Below are 25,951 nucleotides of genomic sequence, written 5' to 3' on the forward strand. Positions count from 1 at the left end.
CAATAAGGTAATTAAAGACCTTTCCTCATGAATTAGTCTCTCAACTTACAGTGCATGTATCTATAATGATACCAAAGAAAGAAGAGATAAAGCAAGAGTGCTTTTAAACTGACCTGTTTTTCATTTTCATCCTCCAGCTTTAGCCTGTCTTCTATGCAGTTCCTGGCCTGAAGGAACGCCTTTCTCTGAGCCCTTTCCGTCAAAATCCTCACAAAGATCCCATACAAATTTACACTGACAAACAGGATAGCATTGGCCATGAGCTGTAAGGGAAGAAGAAGAAAAAAAGACAAAAATATTTTAATATGCAGATTTTTTTTCACATTACTACTCATGAATGAAAAAGTGAATATTTAAAATCCGGCCCTATAGACTACATTGGTGAAACACTTTCCTGTATTACAACAGTATAGAAGCAACGATACCAGCTGTCATGCATCTAGGCAGGCATACATCATAGTCTACAACTTTTAATTTGCTAAATGTACCTTCTCTTAAGATGACCTGTGACTTATTATTATTTTTGTTCATCATTAGGTCTTTCATTAAGTCATTGGCAAATCTGTCTATGTACCAATATGACCCTCACCACCATCACCTCACAAATCAATAACAGATTTTAGCCTCACAACATCGCTGTGAGGTAGGAAAGTATTATGCCAATTTTAAAAGATGGGGAACTGAGGCACAGAGAGATTAACTGAGTTGCTCACAATCACACAGGAAATCTGTGGTTGAACCAAGAATTGAACACAGTTACCCTAAGTCCCTCTTCAGTACCTCATGCACTAGGCTGCCTGGCCTGCGTCTGTGCCGTTAGCAATCATATTGTGTGGTTTTGAACGTCTGTTCTAGAGATTATTGACATAATGATCCTGCAGTGCGCTGAGTGCCTCCTACAACATGCTGAGTGCCTTCAAATCCCATTGACCTTGGCAGGAGTTGAGGACACTCAGTGTGTTGTAAGAGGCACTCGGCAGGATCAGTCCCTACCAAAATACTGAAGACAGGAGGAAATGGACTAGCTAGACCAGGGGTCTCAAACTCAAATGACCACGAGGGCCACATGAAGACTAGTACATTGGCCCGAGGGCCGCACCACTGACCACCCCACCCCTGCTGCCCTGGTTCCGCCCCCACTCCACCCCTTCTGTGAGGCCTTGCCCCTGCCCTGCCTCTTCCCACCCCCTCCCTTCCCCCATTCCAATCCCTTCCCTGAAATCTCCTTGGAGGAGCAGCCAGAGCAACACACAGACCCCTGGGTCCCCCCTCCCCCAAGTCCCAGCCGCTTCCCGGTGTGGTGCGGGGGCAGGGAAGGCAGGCAGGGAGCCTGCTCTGCCCCCGGTGCGTGCCGGGCCGGAGCCGCTCTAGGTAAATGCTGGGGGGGGGGGGGGCGGTGGGTGCACGGGGGTGCCGCAGGGAACTGGCGGGCCACAGAAAATAACCCCACGGGCTGCGTGTTTGAGACCCCTGAGCTAGACAGTATACAAATTTCACATTGAAAACTGCACTTCTACTAGGAAAGAATGGTAACAAAAATATGTGTTAATCCAAAACAAGGCCCTATTGTATGAAGTACAACCTTAGATTCATCCCATTGGGTCTTGAGCTGAATTAAGAAGTGACGCCCTGCTCCAGCAAAGCACTTAAGCATATCTGCAATTTTAAGGATATGAGTAATTCCATTCTACCCTAGTGAGAAACAAAGATGAACTGCAAAACATCATCACAACAGTCTGTGCCCCTACAGCTCCAGTTTTGTGTCTACAGGAGACCTCACTTTGCTACTGATTTCCTCCTTGGCTTTAAAATATTAAGTGCTGGCTTCCTTTTTCTTTAGAGCGATTGTCAAAATGACATTGCCCCAAGATCAGAACAGAAGTACTTACAGCCCCTTCTTGAGAGAGGAAGGAATGAAGCTGAGTCTTAGGTTGCCTTCTTTACACAGGCACAAGATTCTCTATGGCCTTGGGCAAGAAAATATATGGCCTCTCTCCCTCCATGTTCACATCTATAAAATGGTGATAAACATTTAATTATATATCCAGATCATGGGGATGAGTTACTGCTTGTACAGCACTTTGAAGATGAAAAAAATGTGAATGTTATTTAGAGATATAGAGGGCATAGAGAGATGTCTCTGTTCTCGTATTGTAATAGAAAGCTGTTCATGGTGTTATCAAATTTCAGCACAAATAAAAGCCATTGAAAATGTACAACAGAAACTTCAATGGAGCCTGATTTTTAGAGGCATGAATGGTGCCACTATCACCAAATGTCTACATTTTATCATACACTCTGCATGATCTAATGGTTGTGACTATTGCAATACCAGTGTGTTGTAAAGCTGATTTGTGCTGGTCCAATGGCAGTCAAGTCTGGAGGCAGCTATCAAAGACCATAGAATGAACAATCAGAACTACTATGGACAATGCAAATTGCATGACTTTGCTCAGAAGTGGTTCTAGCAACATGACTGTGTTATCAAATGGTGTCAAAACCTAATATTCTTCTTTGGATATTGATATTACAGTGAGATGGGAGCTGAATAATTGTTTTTAGATGGAATAAAAAAAGTTTATTCAATTTCTTGGCCTTCTATTAGAAGTAGTAAAAGAGCATATATTTTAACAATCTTTCAGCTGTTCCAGGGCTGTCATTATGATTTCACTCAAACTTTGGTGATCATCTGGACCCTGAGCAACCAGTAGGTGGGTCGTTGCAATCATGCAGCCACTTTCAAACGCAGCAGTGTAAGTCATTTTCTGACAAAGTTTTGAGCAGTGCACGATAAAACAGAGGCTTAGCTGTAAGCGTTGGCCTGCAGGGAATCAGGAAAAGCGATAAAGCAAGTAAAAGTCACGGAATTAAGAATGTGAGAAAAGAAAGACGGGTAGATTGTCTCCTGATATAATATTCTCTCCCTCCCCTCACAAGGACCTCTAACTTATTTATTTTTCTGACTGCAAATGGTGTATATTTCTTTCACTGTTGATTTCTTGGATGTATGCCATTTTGTGGTCCAAATATACATACACTATCTGACATATGACGTAGGAAAGGTTAGTAGGGTTTTCAGAATTAAAGCCAATAATGAAATGACTTTTGCCAACTAGGTGGACTCAAGCAAGAGGTCAAAATTAGACCAAGAGTCTTAAAAATGACTAGTGACTTTAGGTGTCTGAATTTGTGGGTCCCCCACTTGAGATACCTTAAAGGGTCCTAATTTTCAGAAAGTGCTGAGGGAAGTTTGAAAATTCAATGCTTTTAAAAGGGGTCTTGGGTTGGGCACCCAGAAATTGAAGCCTCAGAAAGAAAACCACTAGTGATGTCCAAAAGTCGTCGTTTAAATCCTTGCTCATAAGATGCTAAGCTGTTTGGGGAAGGGACAGTCTTTTTGTTCTGTGTTTGTACAGCGCCTAGCACAACAGTGTCCTGGTCCATGACTAGGGCCCCTACCTTCTACAGTAATTCAAATAAATACATAATAATACCATCTAGTGTAATAAGGGGCATATATTCTGTGAATAGCAAAAAGGTGGTATTTTCTATTTGCTTAAAAAGAAACAATGCTTTTTTGTTTACTTAATGTGACAATAAATTGCAAAGAAGCTTTTGGTTTTGCATGTTTTCTTAATACAGTAGACCCTCAGAGTTACGAACTGGCCAGTCAACCACACACCTCATTTGGAACCAGAAGCACATAATCAGGCAGCAGCAGAGCCCCCTCCCCAAAAAACCCCCCAAAAAAGAAATACAGTACAGTACTGCGTTAAATGTAAACTATTAAAAAAAAAATGAAGGGAAAGCAGCATTTTTCTTCTGCATAGTACAGTTTCAAAGCTTTATTAAGTCAATGTTCATTTGTAAACTTTTGAAAGAACCATAACGTTTTGTTCAGAGTTACGAACATTTCAGAGTTACGAACAACCTCCATTCCCAAGCGGTTCATAACTCTGTGGTTCTACTGTAAATAACTGATGCCGTTCATAACCAGGTTACCCACTAGCTGGAATAACAAGTTCCGCAGTAAATTCCTTCCTGAAAACCATTTTCTGTTTTTGATTGAAAAACCTTTGAGGTTTTGACAACCAGCCCTTCCCACTGGACTATAACCTGGTACATGACACAAACCTGAGAAATCACAAATGCTAAAATGGTTTCTTGATTACTCAAAGGACCTCCTATGTAATGGCTCTAATAGGGAAGGATCTTAAAGTACACAGCTGGAATAGACTAAAAGTAAATGAGGGATGTAAATCACTGTGGAACAGTTTTTAAAACGAGAGCCCCAAATCAAATGAGATTTTGCTCTCTGAATGAGAAAGTCAAGGTTGTGATCTCATATAGGATTGAAGACTGATTGCAATGGCAGTTGCAGATGCTTGGCATTCTCTGGATGAGGCCTTAATTGCAAATATCAGTTACTTGAGTCACTCTCACAGTGGCACAGCTGTTCATGAGCTGTCACATTGTCCTGTGGGAGGTGGGGATGCAGCAGAATGGAATAGTGAGGGGTTGCTGTCAGCAGCTCTAGTAGAAGGCCAAGATCTGCAGAAAATGCTGGTCCAGTTCTTGTGGATTCTTAGGCATCTGTGGCCAGCTGAAAGAGCAAAAACTAGTAATCGGAGAAACTGAGTGGTATTCCCAGTTCTTTTCATTGACTTGTTGAGTGACATGGGGGCAAATAACTTATCCTTTCTGTGCCTCAATTACCCTGTTTGTAAAACTAGGACAATAACATTCACTCACTCTTGTAAAATACTTTGAGACGTATGGATGAAAAATATCATCATTTTTACTACAGGCAATACATTTTCCATTATAACTCACGCATCCATGAAAGAGCAACAGGCTACACAGAACATTGGTAATAAGAGTCTTACTTAAATGAGTTTTAGGCCTGGTCTACACTTAAATTTAGGCTGACATAGCTACGTTGCTCTGGGATGCGAATAATCCACAACCCTGAGAGATGTAGGCATGCCAACTTACTGTGTACGTAACCAGGTTGACAGAAGAATGCGTTCATCGTCTTCACTACTGTCACTAGTGGAGATGGTGTTCTTATACTGATGGATAAATGTGAAGACTGCATCTACACTATGGGGCTATGCTGTAGCGACACTGGTATACTCCCCATAATAGAGACATGGCCTTAATGTTAACACTATAGCACAATACCATTGAATCTTTGCTGAAAAGTGAGACAAGACTGTGGCTTTTTGTGTGTGAGAATTAGAGAGGATGTAAATGATCAACAAGCAAATGAACAAGGTTTTATCAGCATTTTAAACAAGAGTGTCAAATATTTTTCTTTTTCCTTTCATGGGATATGTTAACATTAGAGCACCTCCTTTATTTACCGCACATGACAGACAGCGTAGAAGAGAATTTCAAGATGCCGTCAATTCTAATATTTCCCGATGCATGATTGCCTCTTGATCCTGATGTGGCTTTGCTAGGTCTAGTAATTCACCTAATCAGCTCATTTTACAGCCTCTTGAGAACACTTAATTACTACATCTGCTACCTCCTTGTGCCGAAGTGTCATCACACACAGGAGCAGAGTGCTGACAGTGTTCCTTTAGTTCATAACTGCTTCCCAAACAGCACTCCCTGGTACCAGTAAAGTCCAGCCAAACAGATGATCTATAGATTTAACATTTATTCCCAGTTTGAAAAAGCCTTCCCTTATTCTTGCTATTTTATTTTTCTCTTGGATTATGCCAGTTATTAAGCAGATCTTGTGCTTTTGTGCTGATCACTCTTTCTTCTTCCTTTTCATATTCAAGAGGAAAGTAAATGGTTGTAATGTGGCCTAGTAGGGGACTAGCCATCGTGGATATTTCAACGACCCTGCAGGTGACCGTAGGCAAGACAGCCTTTATGTGCCATATTTTTAGGAAGTGCACATGCACAATGCATGATCTGCACATGTAAGTCAAAGATTTGCACATACACTCATTTCTGTGTGCATGTGTATTTGACCAGGGTGCACATAGCTCATGAGCACAGTTTTAAAAATGTAAGTCTCAGCATTGTATATAATACTGGAAATTTTTAGATGAAAGATGTACGATGAAAACAAAGGATTATCGTCAAGCGCCATCAAGTCCTACATCTTATTACTACTAAAACCAAAAGAAGATTTTTGTGGGGAGGAAGAGAGCTTTGAGGAATGCACTTAATATGTTTACTTTTTTTCTTTCACTTAAGGCATATAGTACAGGGAGATTAAATATATTTCTATTTTCATAAGGGCTTTCATTGTTTTGTTTTTTTTTCAAACACTTTTTTTTGGTTTTTTTTTAGCAACTGAAAACCATTTTTTTTTTCAGATTTAAACTAAAAAATTGAAAATATTTTGGTTTTCAGATTTTCAAGAACGCCTCCCCAAAATGTCAATGAAAATAAATAAAAAATTTCATTTCCCAACCAGTTTTAATATATAAGCATCTAAACATTTGGCCTCATTTTTAAAAGTGAGGACCACCCACTAACTGCTAGGTGCGCAGCAAGCTTCTTATTTAGGTGCTTAACTATGGCTTATGAGATTAACTTGAGGTTTCTAATTTTGAACGTTTTGACCCTTGTAACTATTTACAATTCTAAATAAAATTTAGTACTGAACAGTTACTACCCCTTTTTTGTATTACATGAACAAGTTACACAAACGTTTTCTTTAAGCATACACACGTTCATGGAAAGCAAATTTCAGGCTGTAGCCAGGGTTCACTTCACCATGAACAAAAAGTTGTTTCATGGCAAAATGAAATTCATTTCACAAGGAAACAGCAGGCAGTTAAAAGTTTCAGTCACCTGATCAAAGTGTGGAGAAATAAAAAAAAAAAGGCATGTGTCCTAGGGGACAAACCTACATTCTAATATTAAAACCTAAACTGCAGCTCAAATATAGAATTCTGCAGATGAAATATAGGAAGGAATAATCACAACAGACATTTTGCAAGCAACTCACAGGCTGAAGCTTGTTCAGTCATAACATTCCAAAGATTGCAAAGAGTGCAGTGCGGACACTGTTTATTAGGAATAGTTGGCCTAGCTCTACTTGGAATGCTATAAGCTGTTGCCAAGTCCAGAAGTGGCCTGCAAAGTCCCATCTATAAAAAACCAAAACAAAACCAAAAAAATAAAATGCCAATTTGCTTCCATTTCAAGCTAATTTCTTACCCATCCCGACATACTCTAGATCTCACTCACTGGATTCTGAACTCATAATATTTTAATGGATTATTTTTCTTGTTCTCTTATCGGCACTTACTCAGCCATACTGAAGTTAAATACCAACCATAGTTCCATACGTGTAGTCAGGTCTTATCCAAGTGCAAATTTTAAAAAAAATTGTGCAGGGACTACAATGGACGGATAGCAATATTTGAAGAAAAGTCAAAGGCATTTCCCGCGCCTCAGAACAAGACTGGCAATTCTAAGAACCTAGTTTAACACCTCTCTCCCTTTGCTTTGTAACGATATAGTGAGAAATTCAGATAATGGTGGTTATTATTGAAAACCATAACATTATACTAATGATTTTGAAATTCAGCACTCTCACTTAGTGGCAATGTTGTATTAGATGCCTAAAATGTTACATTCCCACCACCTTAACATAGGTGAGAATTCTGAATATGAGTGTTCTGAGCAGAACATATCCCTTTACTATAATTATAAGGCCAAATCACTCCCCTTCTGTGAAAAACCTGCAGGAATGGGCTACGGGGGAGGAAAGCTTGGGGAAGTTCCCTTTCTGGAGTTTCTTGCAAATGTTACATGTAAGGGAAGGAATGGACAGGGGTTGGTCCTATCCACTTCCCCAAGAAACTGCTGGATCCTCTTGCTCATATTGGGGTTCATTATTGGATGTCACTTCTCAGGTAATCCATAAGGATAAATAAATAATAATAAACTATTTAGCGTTTCTATAGTCTTTTTACAGGGTGGGGTTTTTTTTGACATTGTAATTATTTCTGTCCAGCCTGAATAACTATCAAATCCTACACAAAAAGTACGGTTTCTTTTTCACACAAATCAATATACAAGGTGTCACTAGAATGGTTTGCTGCCATTTCCACAGAAATTATGGCCAGCATACCTTTTTCTATTTATGCACAATTGCTTTCATTACTTGTTAAAGTTCTGTTAAAGGCAGTACCAATTGGTCCCTGCTTGCTTCCCATCAAAATGGGAAAATCACAGCCTCTATCTGTCACACTATGTAATGCAGTGGTGGGCAACCTGCGGCCTGCCAGACAGTTTATTTACATTTGCATGGTCGCCCGCGGCCAATGAGAGCTGTGGGAAGCAGCGGCCAGCATGTCCCTACGGCCCACGCTACTTTCCGCAGCTCCCACTGGCGCGGGGAACATAAAGGTGGCCATGCAAATGTAAACAAACTGCCGCCAGTGGATTACCCTGATGGGCCGCATATGGCCCGCGGGCTGCAAGTTGCCCACCACTGATGTAGTGCAATACAGGCTACATGAAGTGGGTTTTGACAATTATAGTAAAATAGACAGCATTGCTGTCTTAACATTTGTTTGCATGTATTAAATGCAACCACTTAGTCCTTTGACCACCTCCGAGGCTTGTCCCTGTGCAACAACTCATTTAAAAGTTGAAAGATTTTCTAAGAAAGCCACGGTAATTAAAACATACTTAAAAATAATGTCTTCAAATAATATGTTTTCCAAGCTATTTTTGAAGCTTTTGGTGGAGGTAGAGTTGTTAGGTGAATGGATGTTTTAAGCATTTTTTACTGAACAATTTTACTGCATCTATGTTTCAGACGCCCCTTGCATGGTTGTGAGAACTGACATACAATCAGCTTCACTAGGGCTCTATATTGCTCTAGGTGGGTAAGCATTGCTTCCTGAGCCTGCAGTTCTTATTCTACAGAGGTACAGGGATAGACCATGGCTTCAGTTCAGATCTGCCCTGAGCAAGGGAGAGAACATTGTACTGCCTGTGGAATAGCCTAGGAAGGGAGACTGTCACTTGGGCCTAGATCCACAAATGTACTTAGGCACCTAAAACCCAGACTTAAGTCCCACTTTTAGGCACCAATGCTACCTACAAAATTCTCACTGAACTCTGTAGGTGCCTAAAGTCACTCACTACATTTTTTCAGTAAAAGTTCCCTCAGTGACTATGTTTTTGCCTTTGCGCATGCACACCACTGGTTCCCTATAGATGTCCAGACACCCATCTCCTGCCTAAGCCTCAGAGTGATACACAAAGCAGGAAGACAGTTGTTCAACTGCCCAAGCCGTGTGTGGGGCCCACTCCAGTAGGCGCCCTCTGAACACACCTACCAGATAAGGCCCCTCAGGCAAGTTCACAAAGAATAGTCAGGGGAAGGACCTCACTCAGTGGTCAAGATGCTTGTCTGGGGATATGGGAGACCCCTAGCTCAAGTTCCTCCTCCATCTGAGTGGTAGAAGGGATTTAAACAGAGATTTGCCACTTTTCAGGCCGTGGGCTCCATAAATCTTTCCTATTAAAGCTGTCCCACTGTGGATAAATAACGAAAGACTCATTGGGCCTTAGAGAGAGAGAAAATGACCGCGAGAACAATCGTGTAGCATGGTGATTAGACTACTCACCAAGGATGGCAGAATCCAATGGTCCAGTACTCCTGCTCCAGTGACTCTATTTATCCACAGTGGAAAAGCTTCAACAGGAGAGACCAATGGAGCCCCCGCGTCAGATTATCCCACAGCCCAGTGGTTAGGCCCTCACCCGAGAGGCGGCAGATCTCCTTCCCCTCAGATGGAGGGAGGACTTGAACTCTTATCCCAAGTGAGTACCCCGACCACTGGCTAAAGGTTATGAAGGAGGTCTTCCTCCCTTGCCCTCCACCACCACTTCTTGCAAAAACAGCATAGGCACTTCACTCCAAAGAAGGTCCCTGGCTATAAATCATTAGCAGCACTGTCACCTCCCTGCAGCCCAGCCCAAGGCAGCTATCTCTGTGACTGGAGTGGGGCTTAACACACCCTACTCTGGTCAGCATCTCCTGTTGGTTAACGTAGGCAACTCCCCAGCAATGCTGGCTTTGGTGAATTGTATTCTATGGCACACATCTCTCCTCAAGCTTGGATAGGGAGTCTGAGGTCCACCTCTGGCTTTGTGTATTCCAGTGATTTTCTAGGTGCTGTGATGCTCAGCGTCACAACACCTAACTCTTTTTGTGCCTCCAGGCCTTGGAGGCTAACAATCTCCCAGTTTCCCCACTGTTCTGGGGAGGGAGTAAACTGCACTGTGTCTTTACCTGGTGCAGCACAAACGGCCTGATAGGCTGGTAGCAGCTGTGTTGCTGGCCATATTGCCCCCTACCTGCCTCAATGGTGACCACATATTCAGAATAGAGGTTTGGTATTACAATTGGTACTGTCCAGCTTGATTGTCACCTGACTTCATGGACATTATCAGCTCTTGGTTCACTGACACTTGGAGTGTCCAGTTTCTCTCATTAGGTTTGTGAGATAATGGCTGGCCTCCAGTGTAAAAATCTACCTTTTTCTTTAAGGTTTATAATGGGGGGTCCTGGTACCCAGTTCTGTGTCAGTCTTGGATTCTTTCACTACCTTATCCTGGTATATGAGGAAGTTACTCACCTTGTGCAGTAACAATGGTTCTTTGACTAGTGTCCCTATGGGTGCTCCACTATAGCTGTGTCTGTCCCACTGCATCTCTAAACTGGAAAATTTAGGTAGCAAAATCCATTCAGCCTGCACATGCACCCTTCCTCCCTTGTGGTCTGCCTCGAGGCTATCTAGCGTCGTGTGGGCAAACTGCCCTCAGTTCCTTCTCAACCTTGGCCTGAGACAGAGCGAGTAGCAGTCCAGTTCACTTACTTACCGCGGTTGCGTTTGTTAAAGATGTCCCCATCTCAGAAATCTGCAGGGCAGCAACCTGGGCCTCTGCCCATACTTTCGCAAACACTATGCGATTATTCGGGACTCAGCTTCGGATGCCATCTTTGGCTCCACAATCCTACGTCAATAACAGACTCCACTCTGAAGCCCCAGCCTTCCATGAGGGATACAGCTGTGAAGTCACCTACAGTGGAGCACCCATAGGGACACTACTCGAAGAAGAAGAGGAATTTACTCACCTTGTGCAACAACAATGATTCTTCAAGATGTGTGTCGCTATGGGTGCTCCACAATCCACCCTCCTCCTCCCCTCCACTTCGGAGATCTCAACTAGGAGCTCTGCAGTAGGGAAGGAATTGAGGCAGTTCGCATGTGTGGGCCAAATGGACACGGCTACCTACATTCTCTGATTAGAGGTGCAGGAATGCAGACAGCTACAGTGGTGCATTCATAGGGACACTACCCGAAGAAGAAAGTTCTGTTTTGTCCAAGTGAAAGACACTAGTTCAGTTAGATACAGCGGTTTGAGCAAGTAAATCAACCTGTATAGTGATTACTATAGTTAAATCTTTTCCTCGCATTTAACAGGGACTTTAATATGGCTTAAGACAGGCATTTCTTACCCAGGAAGTGTGACAAACATTGTATTGAGCTGTATGCTGGCAGAACAGTGAGCCAAGCGTATTTGAACAATTGCTCCTGTCTCGCGCACCATCTCCCTGGCTGCAAACACTATAAATATTCTCAAATCATTAATTCCCAAAGAAGCAGGAAGTCACTCTTCAGTATGTGAAAGCATTGTCTAGATTTTGCGCCATATTCTCTCCTGAGCCAAAATCTGCTCAGTGGAGGGCATAAAAGCAGTGGACCATCAGGGAGCCAGTCACAGCTCCTTCATTCACTAGCCATATCTGCTTCTGCTCCAGCAGGAGGAAGGATACAGAGTAGCCTGTGTGAGCACATTGGAGGTAAATGCCTTATTACTGAAAATCAGGAAGTGTCACAAAAGAGTTATCACTGCTTCTAGGCACAGTGAAATCTACAAAGTTGTGACCTGAATCCTGCAAACAGACACTCACATACAGATATAGTCTTGACTTTCAACTAACTACTGCTTGTTTGGGCAGGGCCATCCCTACGGGGTTGCGGGGGCCGGTACACACACCCCCCTCTGCCCCAGGTGCCGCCCCCACTCCACCCCTTCCCCAAACCCCCGCCCTGCCCTCACTCCACCCCTTCCCCAAGCCCCCGCCCCGCCTCTTTCCAACTTCCGCCCCATCCCCCCAAGTGACACCGGGAGCCGGGGCGGAGCGGAGCGGGCTGAGTCGCTTCGCTTCCTGCCGGTGAGTGTGGGGGTCGGCCCGACCCCTGCTGATGGCGCCAGGCTAACGCTAACCGCCCAGGCCACCCTAGCCCCCACGTCCCCCTGAAGCACGGGGCCCCCCAAAGCACGGGGCCTGCGGCTGTTGCCCCATTCTGGCCTATGAAGAGAATGGCTCTGTGTGTGGGTAAAGTTTAAAGCATTTGTGTGTTTGCAAATCAGAGACTGTCTAAATGGGCCATCTTGATTATCACTACAAAAGTTTTTCTCTCCTGCTGATAATAGCTCATCTTAATTAATTAGCCTCTTACAGTTTGTATGGCAACTTCCACCTTCTCTGTATGTGTATATATGTATATATCTTCTTACTATATGTTCCATTCTATGCATCCGATGAAGTGGGCTGTAGCCCACGAAAGCTTATGCTTTAATAAATTTACTCTAAGGTGCCACAAGTACGCCTGTTCTTTTTGCGGATACAGACTAACACAGCTGCTACTCTGAAACCTGCCTTAAGTGCATACTCCATACCATTTCAAGTTTCAAAATGCAACTCTTTATTCTTGAGGTCTAGTAACAAGTACAATCAAAATGCCTCTGCGTGAAAAATGGGTTGGCTTTTTTTCCAGCCTTATGCACCAAAACAGCAAAAGGGATTTTAGTCCTTCCACAGACCAAAGCTGGGAAATTTCAACTCATGTTTGTGAATTTTTCAGAAGTTGTGTTTAAAAGCAAGGAGTTACAATAGACAACATTTTGCAGGTTTAGCAAAGGAAATGTAAAAGTAGAGAATTGTTGCAAGGGAGAGCAATGTGAGCTTTTTTACTTGTTAGTTTGCTGATAGTGGGATATACTGAATTATACTGCTGGGTTTTAGTTGTATTTGAGTATTAATGTGGTATGTTTAAGTTATGCCAAAACAACTAGAGCACAGGGCTAGGTGATCTTTGGTAACATAGATAAACATGCACTTTTTTAAGGAGTGTGCAATCTAACTGAACAAGACAGAAGAAGGGTAGGTGAAAGCAAGAATTATTGCTGAGGCACAAAGAATTAAGTGACTTGTGCAAGGTCCCATAGGAAGTTTGCGGAACAGACAGGAATTGAACCCACATCTCGAGTCCTTCTAATTTACCTAAAAATGATTATAGACATTTTTACAGATTGGGAAACCAAGGTACCAAAAGGTTAAAGTAGTGGCAGATTTGCGAATGGAAAGTAGAAATCCTGCCTCAGTACCCTGCTTTAAACACTACACAACGCTCCTTTCCAACTTGTGCATTTCTTGTTACCCAGTCTGTGTCTGACAGAGATTTTAAAAACACACCACCTGGCTTCACATTTATTTTATGCTTAAAAGAAAAAAAAGATCACCAAATAAATGCCAAAAAAAATAGAGAGTCCTTCTAACAACTCACCCGCAAATTAAATTGAGTGACTAAACACCTGATCCCTTTCCAACTGAATGAGGGCAGTCTGGGGGAAAAAAAAAAAGACAAAGGGAGGGAAAGTACATGCACTATTGCTCTGACTGCCTGCATATTGCTAAGTGACAGCATGACTGCATTAGGATTAAACTGGTCTCAGTCAGTTTCTTTCTCCCCCAAAAAGACTGCTTAGTCCTGACAAATGTTCTCTTGTTCTCACTCTCTCTCGGTCTCTTTCCCCTCCCCAACCCCCCATGCAGATATCAGAAGCCATCAGTGAATGATGTTAGGTTTGGTCAAATGTCCTCGAAAGATGAAAGTGTTTGCCTTGAGGAAACTATCTCGAACATTGATTTTCATGTTTTATTACACTAGCCGGTTTACTTTTCTCCTGTTGTGCTTTATGACTTGCAAGAGCTGTCACTACAGATAATAAGATTTTCATTCTGCAGGATCATTTAAGGTATTGCTTCTTCTGTCAGCATTGGCACTTGAGAGCTTTAATACTGACAAAGTGGCTGAACAGTAATTTAAACCTGGAAAATAGAGGAGGATAGTTTAAGTCAAGTATAGAAAATGACTTAAAAGTATAAGTAAAAATAATTTAAAATCATTTTTCAAAAGAGAACACATTCATACAGCGTATTGGCACACAGGTGCTCAGAAACTATGATGATGATACTCACAAGTAGGCACATAGATAAGAGATAATACTTTTTATTTTTGTTTTAATTTTTTGGGAGGGAGTGGCAACTTTGGGCTGTAGAATGTCTTTAACTTCAGAGACCTAGCAGCAAAACAAACAGAAATATTTCCGTTGAGGATTAGATTCTTCATAGAAATCATAGGACTGCAAAAGACTAAACATTAAAGGTTACACATTTCTTGGGTAACTCCACTGATTTTAAGGGACTTTTACCAGAAATTAATTTAACTGTAACCTAATCTTCATATACTACTAATAAAAAGGTCTGGGTGACGAACAAATGTAGGTCCTGATTCTGCAAATGGGGCCACATGGGTAGAGTCACAATCAGACCCATGCAGATACAAGTGCTGGACCAGGGCCTTACAGAGACTAACATGCCATTTAAATGAACAGGATGAATTTCAAGAAATATTCCTTTCATGGGAATTTGATTAATTCTTTCTTGACTTTTGCAATCTTCCTATACTCTGTAAAGATTTTTGTTTTGTTTTTTAAACGTCACCATTTAGTTATAAAGTTTATTCTGGAAAAAAACTGCATGATAGCACCGCAATCGCCAAACATTAAAAATATCAGGAGTCGGGCTGCAAACATTCAGGATACTGACTTAAAAATGGTGAGGATTTTTTGTTTTGTTTTTTAAAGTACAGATTTTGCTTTTGGTTATTTGCCTTCTTGTTTGTGAGCTGTTAGGGTTCACATGTTCAAGATTTTCTCTTTAACCAGAGAGGCTAAAAATTTTTTTTTTTTTTAAATGAAAGCTGGGATTCTCACATAATCACAGGAGCTGGCAACACTGGAATCAGGTCCAACTGTACCTAACTGGGGGTGTGTGTGCATGTGAGGGGCATGATGCAGAGCCATCAATCTGCTATGCTCAAGCTCCTCCCTGCTCACTTGCTCCGTGCGGGGAAGGGGGGAGAGAAGAAGCGGTACTGTCCTCCCCAGGTCCCAGAGGTAAGATCCAGGTATCACAATAGCTAAGCTGCACTGCTTTCATATCCAGACTGCTGTAGCAGCTGACCAATTCAACATCCATGTTTTCCCTCCTCAGAGCTTGAGTGATGGATGTGGAATGGGGGAGACAGTTCTGAGTCTGGGAAGAGAAAGGCAGAGGACTCAGAGTGAATGAGTGTGCCATTAGGTAGGAGGAATGGGCAAAGAAAGGGTAAACAAAAGCATACAGACTAAAAGAAGAGAAAAACAAGGAGGGAGGGAGGATAATGGTTAAAAAGCAGGAGAGGAAGAATTCAAGCATGACCTGGAGGAGAGGAAATTTAACAAAATAAAGGCACAGGCCACAATGTGTCTGAACTGAGAGAAAACAAAGGGGTGCAGAAGGATAAATGCTATTATCGCCATCTTTTACTGTGCTGTGTTACACTTTTAATTTTTTAAGGCAAGAGTGGGGCCATGAATGAGTCTGGAAGAGCTGTTGCTTGGCTGAACATGGAGGGGTTACCCTCTTTTCTCTCCCCTCCGCCCCCCGGCTACCAAAAGCCATCATTGTATCGATCCCTGACTCTCACCTAAATGATCACATGGCTCATTCCCTCCTACATGTGACAGGCGTCTCTGTTTTTCACTTTGAAAATCTGGTCAACTTTTCTGAGACTGAAGCAGTCACAAAAAGGGGAATGTAGGTAGTTAAGAGAGAGAGTGGTATTTTCATATATGGCATATTACAAGAGATTGCAAACACAAGGATTGTGTAACCTGGTAAAAAGAATGGGACTTAACTGAGGTATCAAGAATTATGAAGGCTATAAAAAACAGATTGGTCCCTACTTCTTATCATGTCCCATAACTAGAGAGCAAGAGGGCACCCAATGAAATTAATCCGCATAGCATGTGGCTTCATTCCCAGAGGAGGTAATTAATGGAGTCAGTTGCTATGACTAGACTGTAAAAAAAAAAATTGGAAAATTTTATAACTATTAACGATGCTATTTATAGTTATGAAACTAAGACAGGAAATTAAAGATCCTGTTTCAGTTCCTGTTTACACCAAGTTCAGGAAGCAATTCCCTACACCCTCACATACAGCACTACACTGGAACCATGGTTGCAGGCAGGATATTGGAATTATAGGTCGATTCTGTAGATCTCATTCAGACAAAACTCCCACTGAAGTCAGTATTCTTGAAAGCTACAGAAATTTTGCCTCAATAAGGCCTACAGAATTAGATCCTTGCTTTTTTCTAGTATAGCAAAACCTATGACTATCTTTTCGAAAGAATCCACTAATTTGGGATGTCTCAAATTTCAGGCCATGATGCTATGGTTTGAGTCACAAAGACTGGTGCCAAATCATTAACTGCAAATCCGCTTGATCTGATAATAAAAAGGTTATATAATAAATAAAGCAACACTGTACCATTCATTAATTAGGTTGGAGTTCTCTGTATGTACACAAGAATTACATTATACAAAAAATGAGTCAAGGTCATCATTACTCCATGTGAAAGCTTTGCTACCCATTGAAAGATTGAATACATTAAACACTAATTCATGTATCAATTTTATCAATCCTTTCCAAAATTTCTGTGCCTACTGAATGATCTAAAAAGTAACTTAGTAATTCCTCAATCAGTATAGCATCAAGACAATCACAACACTGGAAATTATTAGTCAATACCACAGAAGACGAACGGATTACGGCAATGATATAGGTAGCCTCAAATTAAGGCTTAATAACAACTGTGTGGACATCTATGGTCTAGACATATTTAATTCTAAAAACACAAGCAAAATATAAATATCACAGTAGGCTGTATTTATCCCCTCTACAGCTCTCCTTCCTTTTCTTTCCTTTCTTCCTTTTCCCTTTGTGTGAAGGAGAATAAAATGAAAAAAAAATTCCTGTAATAAATAGCAGAATCTCAGTTATATTAGTTTATATTCCACTCTGCACAGTTATAAATTTCAGTTAATAGAGATCAGCTTTCATTGTAAATTTTACAAACAATTCTCATAATGGTCTTTATTTTATTTTTTTAATACAAAAAGTACTTGTTTTTTTCAAAATCTGTCATGTCACTTTGAAATCTTTACTTTCCCAATGGCAGAGTGCTATCCTGTGAGGTTCTCAGCATCCCCTGAGGACATAAGCACTCTCAGCTCCATTGAAAATGTAATGCCGTTAGCCTTTCAACGTAATCAGTCTATCCCAAAAACTCTTACATGAGTAGCCCTTACAAAAAACAGTTACCTTTTCCGTAACTGGTGTTCTTTGAGATGTATTGTTCATGTCCATTCCATATTAGGTGTGTGTGCTTGCCACATGCACCGGTGTCAGAAGTTTTTCCCTCAGCAGTATCTGTAGGGGACCCGCTCTTGTGTCCTCTGGAATGGCGCCTGCGTGGCACGGTAGAAGGGGCGCCACCGGCTCCCCCCACCTCAGTTCCTTCTTGCCAGAAACTCCGACAGCGGGGAAGAAAGGGGTTGTGGAATGGACATAAGCAACACATCTCGAAGAACACCAGTTACAAAACAGGTAACTGTCTTTTCTTCTTCTACTGCTTGCTCATGTCCATTCCATATTAGGTGACTCCAAAACAGTACCCCTGGAGGTGGGTAGGACTTCACGGATGTGTAGATTGCAACACAGCTCTGCCGAACCCAGCGTCGTCTCTGGCCTGCTGTGTGATGGCATAATGAGAGTTAAACAGGTGAACAGAGGACACGTTGCAGCTCTACAGATGTCCTGGATAGGGATGTGTGCCAGGAAGGCTGCCAAAGATGCCTGCACTCTCATCGAGTGGGCTCTGACAATCGGCAGCGGCAGAACCCCCACCAGGTCGTAACAGGTCCTTGTGCATGAGGTGATCCAATTGGAAATCCTCTGCGAGGACACTGGGTGATCCTTCATCCTATCTGCTCTAGTGATAAAGAGTTGAGTCGATTTTCGGAAAGGCTCGGTACGTTCTAAGTAGGAAGCCAAGGCCCTCCGGACATCCAGGGTGGAAGACACCTCTCCTCACCGGTCTTGTGCGGTCTGGGACAGAACACCGGGAGGAAAATGTCCTGGTTCATATGGAAGGTGGAGACCATCTTTGGCAGGAAGGCCGGGTGGGGCCACAACTGAACCTTATCTTTGTAGAAGACCGTGTACAGAGGTCCTGAGGTGAAGGCTTTAATTTCAGAGACCCGTCTTGCCAATGTCACCACCACTAGGAATGCGACCTTCCATGACAGGTGGGAAAGCAGGAACCCAGTGGCTCAAAGGGACCAAGTTAAGATCCCACTGTGGGACAGGAGTCCGTACCTGTGGGAAGCGTCTCTCAAGAATCTGACCATCATGTCATGAGAAAACACCATCTGGCCCTGGATTGATGGGTGAAACGTGGAGATGGCAGTGAGATGCACTGTAATAGAAGAGTGTCCAAGGCTCTGGTTCCTCAAATGGAGCAGGTAGTCTAAGATAGACTGTACGGAAGTGTGGAAGGGAGAGATGCCACACTCGGACACCCAGCAGGAAAACCTCATCCACTTGGCCAGGTAAGTCAGTCTGGTTGAGGGATTCCTGCTTCCCAGGAGGACCTCATCCGAGCAGGTCTGCTCCTCTGGGTTCAGCCATGCAGCATCCACACCGAGAGGTGGAGGGACATGAGGTTGGGGTGCAGGAGCTGACCGTGGTCCTGTGACAGCAGGTCCTGTCAGTTGGGCAGGGGCAGGGCGGGGCTGCTCCCAGGTTCATGAGCTTGCAGAACCAGTGCTGGCGAGGCCATGCCGGAACGATCATGATAACCTGTGCCTTGTCTCTCTTGATCTTTGCCAGGACCCTGCTGATGAGAGGAATTGGAGGGAATGCGTACATCAGGTTCCCTGATCATGACAGGAGGAAGGCATCGGAGAAGGAGTCCTTGCCCCACAAAAAACCGGTGGCATTTGCTGTTTAGTCTAGTGGTGAACAGGTCCACTTGGGGAGTTCCCCACTTATGGAAGATCATGCAGGCTACCTCCAGGTGGAGCGACCACTCGTGTTGAGAGGAGAAGTCCCTGCTCAGGTAATCTGCTAGCATGTTCTTGACGCCAGGGAGGTGACAAGCTTCCAGATGGATTTTGTGGCTGATGCAGAAGTCCCATAGACAGAGTGCCTCTTGGCAGAGAACTGACGAACATGCTCCCCCTTGCCTGTTAATGTAGAACATTGAGGCCATATTGTCCATCAGGTCTCCCACCACCTTGCCTGACTGGTGAGATAGGAAGACTCTGCATGCCAAGCGGACAGCCCTGAGTTCATTGATGTTTATATGTAAGTGATCTCCTTGGGAGACCACATACCCTGGGTCTGGAGGTCGCCGAGGTGTGCACCCCAGCCGAGATCTGAGACATCCGATACCAACTCGATGGAGTGATGGGCGGGGGGGTGTCTAATGGAACCCCCTCTAGGCCGGTCGTACGATTGGTACACTATTGCAGTGAGGCGAGTACTGTTGGGGGAATAGAAATGACCTTGTCCAGGTGATCTCTGGACTGGGAACAGACTGTTGCCAGCCATTGTTGCAGGGGCCGCATCCAGAGCCTGGCATGGTGGAGGACGTATGTGCACACTGCCAGGTGACCGAGCAGGTGCAGGCAAAGAACGGGGAGACCTCCGCAATGAGGTCCGTCAATGTCTTTAACCTTTCTAGTGGCAGGAACGCTCTGGCACAAGTTGAGTTGAGTATCACTCCAATGAACTCTGTCCTTTGCAGCAGAACTAACGTAGGACTTTTTGTCGTTCACCAGTAGGTCCAGGGAGCGGCACGTGGCTTGCAGCACCACAACATCCTCTTGGACCTGAGACCTGGAATTGCCCCTATCCAGTCATCGAGGTATGGGTAGATCTGGATACCCTGACACCTGAGGTAAGCAGCCACCACTGACATGCACTTGGTAAACACTCTGTGTGCTGTTGCCAGGCCGAACGGTAGGACTGCAAATGGGCAGTGGTGGAGCCCCACCATAAACTGGAGGAAGCATCTGTGACCTTGAAAGATCACTATGTGGAAGTATGCATCCTTCAAGTTGAGGGTGGCATACCAGTCTCCTGGATCCAGGGAGGGGATGATAGAAGCCAAGGAGACCACGCAGAACTTTAGCTTCTTTAGATACTTGTTGAAGCCCCTCAGCTCCAAGACGGACCGCAGACCGCCCTGGGCCTTTGGGTTGAAGTAGTACCAGGAACAGAACCCCTTGTTCCTGTACTCGAGAGGAACTTCTTCCACCGCACCCAATTGCAGCAACCCCTTTATCTCCTGTGCGAGAAGACTCTTGTGAGAAGGGTCGCTGAAGAGGGATGGGGAAGAGGAGTTGGGGGTGGGGTAGAAGTAAACTGTAGGGTATTACCCTCTACCACAGTATTGAGGACCCAGTGGTCTGAAGTTATAGCTGTCCATGCTGGGAGGAAAAAAGAAAGGCGGTTGGAGAGCAGCAGGACAGATGGATCCAGAGTAAAGTCTGGTAGGTCACCCTCGAGTGCACCCTCAAAATGCTCTCTTGCCCCCCTGCTTATTGCGGGTCAAGCCCGACTTGGCAGAGGGAGGAGGTGGGTGGATCGGGCGGTGCTTCTAGCCCCTACTCTTCTTATTGGGGGAGGGCTCCTGGTGGGGTTGACTCCTTTGGCCCTGAGATTGCTCCAGTTTGAACCGCTTATGGGCTGGACCTGGAACATACAGCCCCAGAGTTTTCAGGGTAGTGGTTGGCCACGTTCAGCTGAAGGCTGGAAGACTAATACATTTTTCACCCAAACAGATCCAGTCTCTTTGAGTCTTTATTCTTGGGCTTAGCCCTGGGTTGACCCCGCCACTCCCTCTGGTTAACTACGAGGGAGTTTGGGGTGGGGTGAGTATAGAGATACTCACGGCCTTGGCACAAAATACTTTTGAGATGGGTGGCTGGGGGTTTGCCATAGGGCATTATTATTTTCGATACCCTCTCATGTAGGGCTAAAGCCACTCTAGGAGGTGGAGCAAAAGATGTTGAACAGCTCCTCTGCCTGGAGCCCCAGGTTTCCCTCTTCAAAAGCTCCTGATGAACCTTGGCGTCCAGCGATGATGAGCATGAAGCCAGCACCAAGGGATCCTCCACATCCCCTGGTGGTCCAACTGGCTGCTCCCCTAGGTCCTCATGGGCCTCCAAAGGAGGGCGGGATGTTGTGGCTGATGGCCTATCTGAAGCCCCCACCACTGATCGGGCAGACTGGGAAGGCTGGGTGAACCCACATGGATACCAGGGGTACCATGCTGCTGGCCATTGGCCCAGAGGCCACCGGGTCAGTTGTGGTGCCAATGAGGTCAATAGTACCACCGGTGCTGGTCTGTCCTGCTACCAGGGACTCCTGATGGGGGCCCTCGTCATTGTCCGGTGTGGCAGGCATAGTATGGGAGGGTTTCAACTGCTCAATATGAGCTGGGGCCTGACTCCCTGATGGAGGTGTTGAGCCACCCAGCACAAGTCTTGGCTCTCCTCCGGCCCTCTACTTACCCTTACGGGAAGTGGGAGATCTTCCCCTCGTGGACCTCTTGGGCTTCTTGGCCTGGGCCGGGGAGGGGGATCGGTGCTGGCTTGTAGATGGCACCGGCAGGATGCTCCGTACTGACACTGTTGTGCTCAGGGCCGAGTCGGACCTCTGCGCTTTTACCAGGATCAGCGCCGACTCTATCAGGAGCGCCCTGAGACGGCTGTCTCTCTCCTTTTTTGTTCTGGGTTTGAACGACTTACAGATGCAACATTTGTCGCTTACGTGTCCTTCTCCTAGACTCTTTAAACAAGTAATGTGCGGGGTGCTGATGGGCATGGGCTGCTTACAATGATAGCATGGTTTAAAGCCTGGGGATCGGGGCATGCCCGATCCCTAGGCTAAGTCCTATCTGGGACCAACTAACTAGAACAGGGGTCAGCAATCTTTCAGAAGTGGTGTGTCGAGTCTTCATTTATTCACTCTAATTTAAGGTTTTGTGTGCCAGTAATACATTTTAACATTTTTAGAAGGTCTCTTTCTATAAGTCTATAATATATAACTCAACTATTGTTGTATGTAAAGTAAATAAGGTTTTTAAAATGTTTAAGAAACTTCATTTAAAATTAAGTTAAAATGCAGAACCCCCACCGACAGGAGGCCAGGACCCGGGCAGTGTGAGTGCCACTGAAAATCAGCTCGTATGCCGCCTTCGGCACATGTGCCATAGGTTGCCTACCCCTGAACGAGAACTAATACTAAGGGTAAATACTAAACTATATTCAACTATTTTACAAAGAAATGTTCGTGAGACACAGTGAACTAAGTGAGAGCCGAAGCAGCAGAAGTTCCAGCACTATCACTGGCGGCAAGAAGGCACCGAGGGTGGGGGAGCCAGTGGCGCCCCTTATACCATGCCATGCGTGCACCACTCCAGAGGGCAGCAGAGCCAGTCCCCTATGGAAACTGCTAAGGGAAAAACTTCCGGCACCAGTGCATGTGGCGAGCACACACACCTAATATGGAACGGACATGAGCAAGCACTCGAAGAAGAGGTGGGCTCACTTGGCACAATCTCATTACCTTCAGAAGCAAACACAATGGGTCTGATTGAAAAGCCCAATGAAGTCCATCTGGAAGACTCTCATTGACTTCAGAGGACTTTGGATGGGGCCTTATGTCTTGTGGTGCTTGCAGGATCAGCTCCTAATGGAAATTCAAGGTGACTTCATTAGAATAATTCATCTGGGGTGAAATCCTGGCCCTACAAGTCAATGAGAGTTTTGCCACTCAAAGTGTCCACTGGAGTTGACTCTTCACAGTCAATAATATAAATTATCCCACTTACACTAAGGCAGTGGTTCTCAACCAGGGATACACCGAGGTCTTCCAGGGGGTACATCAACTCATCTAGATATTTGCCTAGTTTTACAACAGGCTACATACAAAGCCCTAGGGAAGTCAGTACACACTAACATTTCATACAAACAGTGACTTGTTTATACTGCTCTATATACTGTACACTGAAATGTAAGTACAATATTTATATTCCAGTTGACATTTTCTTACTACATGGTAAAGATGAGAAAGTAAACAATTTTCAGTAATAAGAATGAGGAGTACTTGTGGCACCTTAGAGACTAACAAATTTATTTGAGCATAAACTTTTGCGGGCTAAAGCCCACTTGATCAGTAATAGTGTGCTGTGACACTTTTGCATTTTTATGTCTGATTTTGTAAACAAGTAGTTTTTAAGTGAGGTGAAACTTGGGTTATGCAAGACAAATCAGATTTCCGAAAGGCGTACACTAGTCTGGACCGTTTGAGAGCCACTGCACTAAAGTTTTAACATGTTACTAATGTGTTAAATCACACCTTTTTTCCTAGTGAAGACAAGGCCTTAAAAGCACAAATGAGAGTAGAATTAGTCCCCTTGTTTTCAACCTCTATATCCAAACAATTTTCAAAATAATACTTGTTTACACCTGTATAGTACCTTTCACCTGCTGATATCAAAGAGCTTTACAAGTAAGATTATGCATTTTTACCAGTATTTAAAATGGAGAAAGCAAGAGGCTTGACCAAGACAACAGACCAATTAGTGACAGAATTGGGCATAGAAGAAGACTCCTGACACTTTTTGAATTTATTTTATTTTTATGTATATCACTTTTATAGCATCAAGCTCAAGGTCTTGGCACTTCATAAAATTTTAAAAAAAGAACTGGCACCAAAAATAAATAACTAGCATCTAGACACATTAATATGTAAACACTTGTGAATATACAATTTTTTTCAAAACTAATTCCCTGTCTACTTTACATGTATGTAGCATTTTAATAACCACCAGTTTTACTATCTATATATTACCTAGCTCCTCCTCTTGTCCCTAGAAAAGTGATCCCTTATTTATGCAGTAGAACAATCTATACCCCACTAACCCCTCCCACCACCTTTTCAATCTTTTTCTCTTTTCCTCCACTTCACCTTAAATGGTCCCTTGAAATTAGGGTTGCCAACTTTCTGATTGCCGAAAACCAAACACCCTTGCCCAGTCCCTGCCCCGGCCTTCTCTGAGGCCCCGCCCCCGGCTCACTCCATCCCCTGCTCCCTTGCTCACTTGCTCATTTTCACCAGGCTGGGAGAGGGGACTGGGTTGCAAGCCCTGGGGATGAGGGATTGGGGTGCAGGAGGGAGTGCTGGGCTGGAGCTGAGGGTTTCAGAGTGCGGGAGGGGGCTCAGGGCTGTGGCAGAGGGTTGGGGGGCAGAAGGGAGTTTGGGTGTGGGAGGGGGATCAGGGCTGGGGCAAGGGTTTGGAGTGTGGGAGGGGGTTCAGGCTCCAGGCGGTGCTTACCTCAGATGGCGCCTGGAAGCAGCAACATGTTCCTCCGCCTCCTAGGCGCAGGGGCAAACAGGGGGCTCTGCGCACTGCCCCATCCGCAGGCACCACCCCCACAGCTCCTATTGGCCATGGTTCCCAGACAACGGGAGCAGCAGAGCCGGTGCTTGGGGCGGTGCCTGCACTGTGGGCAGGGACAGCGTGTGCAGCCCTCCTCGCCGCCCCTGTGCCTAGGAGATGGAGGGACATACTGGCCGCTTTCAGAAGCCATACAGCGCCAGCTGCTGCAGCCAACCAGACTTATAGCGGCCCAGTCAGCAGTTCTGACAGGAGCCGCCAGAGTCCCTTTTCGACAGTGTTCCGGTCGAAAACTGGATGCCTGGCAACCCTACTTGAAATATGTTTAACTAATTATGCTAAACACTCTGTTCCACCTTGTATTTAGCTGTGACACTCTGAGTACGTTTCCCAGACCAGAAGACTCTGCATAAGCTCAAAAGCTTCTCTACATCAACAACAGAAGTTGGTCTAACAAAAAATATTACTTCACCCACCTTGTCTCTCTAATATCCCTTGTTTAGGCAGAACTCCACCTCTTTAGTAAAGATAGCAAAGTACCTACTTAATAAAGAGGAACTCTTCACTCTATTATTTATGTTACAGTAGTGGCTAAGGACCCCAGTCACAGGCCAGAGCACCACAGTGCTGTACAAACAAACACAGAACAAGAAGACTGTCCCTTTGCTGAGGTATCCTTTGCGTGTAAAAAATCCTTATTATTAATATTGTTTGAGCCGTTTTCTGTAGTTTGCTAGCAGATTTACTGCTTTTTGCTCTTCTAATATTTCAGTTTACTTTATCTACTTATTTTTAAACTTTCATAATCTCAGTCTTTCTAGTTTTCAAATGCTTGCCTTTTATGTTGCTCTTTACTTCCCTATCTAGCTACTTTGGTTTCTGTTGCCCTTTAGTTCTGTTGATTGTACTGGAATTAATTTTGCTGGTAGCTTCTCCACCTGTACCTTAAATACTTCCCACTGTTTCAGTATTGATTTCCCATGTGGTTGAATTCCAGTCAATTTTCTTATTTCATATTTCTGTACATTCTGCTCTTCTAATGCTGAATATTTTTGTGTTCCTGCCCTTTCCATATACTCTCAGAAATATTAGACACTACGAAGTTATGCTGCTAGTAGTTTTCCAATTTCAACATTATATCTAGCTTATGTCTTGTTATTACACCCAGAACAGCCTCTGACCTAGCTATCTGTTCAACATACTCTGTAGAGAAGTTCTGTGTATCTCTGGGCACAAAC

General features: G+C 44.1%; 1 protein-coding gene across 2 annotated transcripts in view; it reads right to left on the reverse strand.

The window, feature by feature from the left end:
• ADCY1 (adenylate cyclase 1) overlaps window positions 1–25,951 on the reverse strand; it is a 252,378-nt gene that overhangs the window by 167,241 nt on the left and 59,186 nt on the right. For both annotated transcript variants that reach the window (XM_074945261.1, XM_074945260.1), the window contains exon 2: window positions 114–263. In XM_074945261.1, the coding sequence (XP_074801362.1) occupies window positions 114–263 (150 nt within the window). The remainder of the gene's footprint in view (window positions 1–113; window positions 264–25,951) is intronic.

Source organism: Natator depressus, chromosome 2 (genome assembly GCF_965152275.1).
Source record: "Natator depressus isolate rNatDep1 chromosome 2, rNatDep2.hap1, whole genome shotgun sequence".
Lineage (NCBI taxonomy): Eukaryota > Metazoa > Chordata > Testudines > Cheloniidae > Natator > Natator depressus.